Source organism: Solanum tuberosum, unplaced genomic scaffold (assembly GCF_000226075.1).
Source record: "Solanum tuberosum cultivar DM 1-3 516 R44 unplaced genomic scaffold, SolTub_3.0 scf00524, whole genome shotgun sequence".
NCBI lineage: Eukaryota > Viridiplantae > Streptophyta > Magnoliopsida > Solanales > Solanaceae > Solanum > Solanum tuberosum.
This window is the reverse complement of record NW_006239443.1, coordinates 345,754-351,804: the sequence shown is the minus strand read 5'-3', so window position 1 is coordinate 351,804 and position 6,051 is coordinate 345,754. Positions and strand designations below refer to the sequence as shown.

At 36.4% G+C, this 6,051-nt stretch overlaps 1 protein-coding gene across 2 annotated transcripts; it reads right to left on the bottom strand.

The window, feature by feature from the left end:
• Nucleotides 1-620: 620 nt before the first annotated feature.
• Nucleotides 621-5,127, bottom strand: LOC102590631 (disease resistance protein RML1A-like). Of its 2 annotated transcripts, none has more exons than XM_015304222.1 (5): nt 4,614-5,127; nt 2,867-3,960; nt 2,367-2,777; nt 1,310-2,260; nt 621-972 (listed from the first exon to the last, which is right to left on the bottom strand). In XM_015304222.1, exons 3-5 carry the CDS (start codon nt 2,529-2,531, stop codon nt 943-945), a joined length of 1,146 nt encoding a protein of 381 aa, XP_015159708.1. In that variant the 5' UTR covers nt 2,532-2,777; nt 2,867-3,960; nt 4,614-5,127; the 3' UTR covers nt 621-942. The 2 variants fall into 2 exon arrangements, with proteins under 2 accessions (XP_015159708.1, XP_015159707.1); XM_015304221.1 differs by having other exon boundaries at nt 636-1,230; nt 4,614-5,126.
• Nucleotides 5,128-6,051: the final 924 nt, after the last annotated feature.

Here is a 6,051-nt window from a genome sequence, read left to right as displayed (position 1 = left end):
TAATTGAGATTAAGCGGATCAAGACCCAACCCACTCTAAGCCCATTTGAGCCCAAAGTAAATTTGGATGGGTCAGAACCCAATCCAATTTCTATTTCAACTCATTTTAATATCTTCAATTTTAACTCAACCCGCTCATTTGATACCCCTAGAACGTACCTTCAAAGAGTAAAAAGGAATGACAATAAATTAAGTTATATCAAAAGTATAATGGAAAATAGTTTCGGGACTCTTAAAGATCATAGTTTCACAAGTGTAAAAACAATACTTTTGCACTATAAGAAGGTAATCATTTAGCAAAACAGGGTGGGGTGGGGGCACAAACAAATTCATAAAATGATATTTTTCTTGTTTGAGCCAAGGTCTTATCGGAAACAACCTCTCTACATCACATATCTTATCGGAAACGGTCTGTCTACATCACATCTGAGGTAGGTCTTATCGGAAACAATGGTCTGTACTACCCTCCACAGACTCCACTGTGTGGGACTATATCGGATATGTTGGTGTTTCATGTTTGAATTATTCTTGTTAGACGAAAAGGTAGAATTATGTTAACTAAAAGAGGAAGAAAATCTGCACTTCCATCTCCCAGTGAAGAAGACACCAAATGCTATGATTCTTTCTATTAAGTGCAATATGAACAAATATTAATAAGTTGAAATCAGACACCAAACATATATTATTCAAACATCTTACTTATCATTTACTTACCTTTCACATCATTTTGGGAAGACTCTAACAAAGAGCAAATTCTGATTATGTGGACTCAGAAATTCCTCGATGTCAAAATTAGCTGATTCTTGTTGTTCTTCCAGGTTTATAATTCTCATCCCAACCTCCTTGATACTGAAACGCGTTTTAGCTTCTCCCACACTGGCTGAAACCTCTATAACATCACCGGGTTGCAATGAGTTTCCGATATCCCAATAACTTAACCACATCATCCGCTCTTGATCACCTTCAGGAATACCTATATGAACAAAGGATCTTGCTTCCAATTCATTATTCGCGACAAGTTAGTGATTGAAATGCATAGTAAAAATCCCTCGGATACAATTTCCTTACTCTCTGAACATGTATACACAAAGCAAAAACTTAAGCCACAAATTTGATGATTAACCGGCACCATAAATGATGAATGGAAAGGCTCACTTAACTTTGTGTTAAACCAACTTGGCATGTGTTCACTCAATAAAAATGTGGAGAAGACGCCGTTGCAGTAAAATCCCTGAGACAATAAAATTAAGCATATTTATTATATATGCTTCAGTCAGTTTACATGCATAGAAACAAATACGAGTACCTACCTGAGCTGGAAGCCGTTTAGGTGGGAGACACCGTATATTTGTCATATCATTTTGGACGAATTTTGGAAGTTCCATTGGGTTGGAATACAATGTCTCGATGTCGAATCTTAATCTAAAAGCAACATTTCTAATCATTTCCAAGTTTGACAGACTCAAATATCTGAGAATTTCTTCATTTACATTTTCAAGAGGTTCTAACTTGAAATAAGGATCCATCTCAATCAGATTAGCACAATTTATGTAAAGTACGCCGCATGAACTAGGTAGGCCACATACTTTCTCCAAGGATATACAATCATTTGCATCCACAGTGTCGACACCATTTGGCAGTTGACTGATTGATTTTAGCCTTGTACACGAAGTTAGTGACAGTTTTTCAAGCCTGCTAAGATGTATGATGCTCTCTGGGGGATAGATAATTGGATTTCCGCTCAAATTCAAGTCTTTCAGAACATTGAGCTTGCTTAAATCAACATGGAGAAATGCATTATCAGCTAAATTGCAGTCAGAAAGTCCCAAAGTAACTAGAGATGCTGGAAAACTGATTGGGGAAATTCTCCGACATACTTTCTCCTTCCTCAGCCACGACCACTGGACGGGATGCCATGGTAGGACATGCTTGCTAGTTACTATTTGGTTCATTCCAATTCCATCAGCAATCTTGCCTGGCAAATCCATGGCGGCATATTCAAGATTACAGCAACCAGAAATATCAAGGGTCTCTTGTAATTTTAACATGCAAATACTTTCTGGAATCCTCCTCAACTTTGTACAACCATTAAGGTTTAACAGAGTGAGTCCCTCTAGATATCCGATAGATTGGTCTACCTCTGTTAGATTTATACAGCGTTCAAGGATTAATTGTTCAAGATTCGGAAGTTCTGAAAAATCAGGTGTTCTTCTAAGCTGATAAGAGTGGCTGAGATTGAGAAACTTTAGACATCTGATTAACTATGAATAGAACTATGAAATGAAAAGACATGTTAGATGGCTAATTGATGACTTCAAAAATGAACGACGCTGGAATAGATGATGACAAAGTGATTGGATAAAGTACCTTTGGTCCTTTCCAAAGCTGTTTCAAGCTGCTGTATCGAAGGTCTAATGCAATGAGGCTTTCCAATGGCATGTCACTTGGTAGGGATTCTAACCGGAGGCTATGCCATGACAACCATCTTAACTTCTTGGGAAATTTCTTGTAACCATCCACAGAGTTGTACATTGCTAAGCAATAGAAATTTTAGCTTGCGCAAGCTACCAAATCTTCATGTGGAACTCCCACGTTGTCCATGGTATGACTTGTGAAAATGGACATCCAGCTTCGTTCTGGTTGACCTCTTTGAGAATAATGCAGAAATTCTTCTAGTTTATGTTTTGTGCCATATTTTTCACTAGATGTTATCCTGATTTTTTCGTGATCCTTAAGCATATTTCCATCAAGAATGATGCCTTCGATTGTTCCTGTACCCTGATAGAAAATGAAAAAGACATCTAAGAGAAAAGTGGACACATGGTTTAAAGAAAGGAAAAAAGGTCCCCAGTGATCAAGATTCTTACAGTTTTGTTTTTCAATACATAGAAAGATTCTCCATGACGCCACAGTCTACTACGCCTCGCTGGCTCCTCAACTGACTCCTGGCGAACAATTTCTCTTCCCATATCTTGAATCAATTGATGCATGACGAGATGACCATTTGGTACTGACAAGAGATCCCTATCGATAAGGTTCTGGATTCCCACTACAGTGAAAATTTCACATTTATCTAGTATTTTGACAGCAAAATCTTTATCCTTCCCGAGAAAGAAACAGGTTATATGAAGGAATAAACTCTTATCATCATCTTCTAGAGATTCATAACTGATTTTGAGCAGTTCAATAATCCGATTATTAGGAACAACTTTCAACTTATTTATTGTACTTTGCCATATATCCAGATTTTTTCCTGCCAGGGAAGAATCCAAAACTCTCAGTGCAAGTGGAATTCCTCCACACCGTTTCACGACTTCATTTGAACACTCAAGAAAACCTTCTACAGGATGTGGTTTTCCAAATGCATGCCAACTGAAGAGCTCTAAGGATTCATCTCTGTAAAGTGTCTCAACGCGATAAACTTTGTCAACTAGGTGAGGATTTAGAATATGCTTCTGTCGGGTTGTTATGACTATTTTACTTCCCGGGTAAAACAAACTTTTCATCCCCAAAACTGCATTAACTTGATCAGAGTCATTGACATCATCAAGAACAAGTAAGACTCTTTTTCCACTTACAGCATCTGAAATCTTTACAATTCCTTCATCAACACATGATACTCTTTCCTTGTCCTTTTTCAGAATTTCAGAAAGTAAATTTCTGCAACTTAACTAAGCCATTAGGTTGCTTAGAAACTTCTCTAATGTTAAGCACACAACTGCTGCCTTCAAAAACATAAAAGTTTGACATGTAGATGAATTTGGCCAGGGTAGTCTTCCCTATGCCACCCATCCCGCAGACAACCAATAGGCCTACATCACTTGATCCATCTTGCATCCACGAGTTAATATGCCTAGCTCGGCGTTCTATGCCAATTAGGTGAGGTGCTACATACAAACCTGACTGACTTATTCTATTTGTAACCACATTAACAATCTTTCGAATAAATTTTGACTCATGCCTGCAAATTTCAATGACAAGAAACAAGAAAAGTGAGATATAACTGAATTGAGTGTAAAATACTTTAGGCCATGAATGATGGATGACTCGGCCTTATTATGCAATATCTTTTGGTTGCAAGCAATACGAGAGTTCTTTTCCTCTCTAACGTTAAGATTTTAGATGAAGTGGTTCACATAGTTCAATATGGTAGTATCAAAGCACATAGAGATCATCCTTGATCGTTCAACTCTCACCCCAACCATCAATGAAAATGTAGCTGCAGGTCTGAGGTGCTATGAAACCCGCATTAAATTAATAAATTGTCTCGTATCTAATAATTCAAACTATAAGATGAAATGGTCACATAACTAACAAAGGTGTCTTCTACTGAGTCGGATCAAGGATTTTAACTTTATAGGTTCGGATTAAAAAATCCCCCTAATTTACTGGGTCCGAATTCTAATTTAATGGGGTTTTCCAACACATATATAGAGTCTGAGCGAAAGCTACTATGGGCTCATTCACATTATTAAAACAAAATTTCTCAAATGAACTTAGCTCCTTCACTAGAGATTTCGAGTTTGAGGTCTGGGAATCCAGATTAGTTCAACAAGTAGGTTCCGAATACCAAATGACTAAACATAATTGAGGAAGAAATAGAGAGAAATTTACCCATCAGCTTGATTCTGCAAGACCATTCCCCCAAAGTCAGCAATTTCAGCAAATGCCTGTCTCCATCTTTCTACACTTTCCCTTCCACTGCTTTGTTCGAGTAAAGCTAGTGCTTCACCAATTTTTCCCTTGTGCTTCCTTAGATCAGAAGGATCCACATCATAGAACACGGGTAGAATTGATCGATCTAATTTCTCTTTACACTTTAAAATCACATCAAGACATGATTGAGACAAGGCATATCCTTCCGTCAGAACGATTACGGATACTTCCAATTTCGGTCGATGCCCTGTTTGAAGGTTTGTATTCCAGCTTGAATTAAAGCAGTGAAAGCCGTAGCAGTGTCTTCTTCTCCATTAACATGTAAAATAGTTCAGACTCAATTAGCTTCTGCAAAAATGATTCGCATTTTTCACAGCAAGAGACACCGACAGTTGGAGATCGGAGTCAATTAGTGTCAACGACAGAGGTCCACTCAAAATAATTTTTATATTTTTGGATAATTAGTTAGACGTGATTAGTATGTTCTTTGTCCTACAGTACCTATAAGTACGGATTACCAAATTATCGAACTCAAAATTTGAAAAAAGAGTCAGTTAATATTAAGTTATTACATTATTTCGGTAGTTTTGTTGTACTATTTATTGGTTGCTACTGTCTCGTAAAATCCATTAACCTTGATTAATAGGTCAAGTTAGCCCATATCTAGCCCGAAACGACACCCTTAGTCTTGTCGAGCCCTGGAAGTACCAAGGAGTGAAGCTTGGAGGAATAAGGTACTGGTCTCGGTGGATCGGTGTTAGTGCTAGCTTAAGTTCGACCTGTTAGGTTACTAGCCCAACCCAATTAACTATTATTCTTTTAAGGAAAAATTAGCAATTAAGTCATAATACCTAACATAATTAGTCAAAACAACAACACTTTAAAATATTTATTTAAAATGTCAGAATGACAGTATTTTAGAAAATAATATGTATTCAGATTTTTTTTATTTTTTTATTTTTTATGAAAACAGTCTTATAATGGACCAAATTCTAAACTAATAACCGTTTAAAAAGAAAAATAAATTAAATCAATACCCATTAACCTTCCTTCTTCACCTTCACGTTTCTACCCCCACCTTTCACGTTGCTACCCCCACCTTTCACGTTTCTAGATTCTCTTTCTTCAACGTGATCGCAAATTGTTCATCAAAATATATCTTTTAATACAAGAAATTTTTTCGATTGTTAAACGAAATCTCTTTATTAATTCAAGAGATTTCTCGATTGGCAAGGTAATTTCCATTATTTATTTAGATTTATTTTGATTTGCTGTTTAAAATCATCGATTATGGTGTATATTTCGGATTCTATATATTACGGATTTCCAGTCAAATTTTTTTATTTTTATGTGATTTTGTTTAGATATTCATCAAATATTTATGTATTTCAGATTT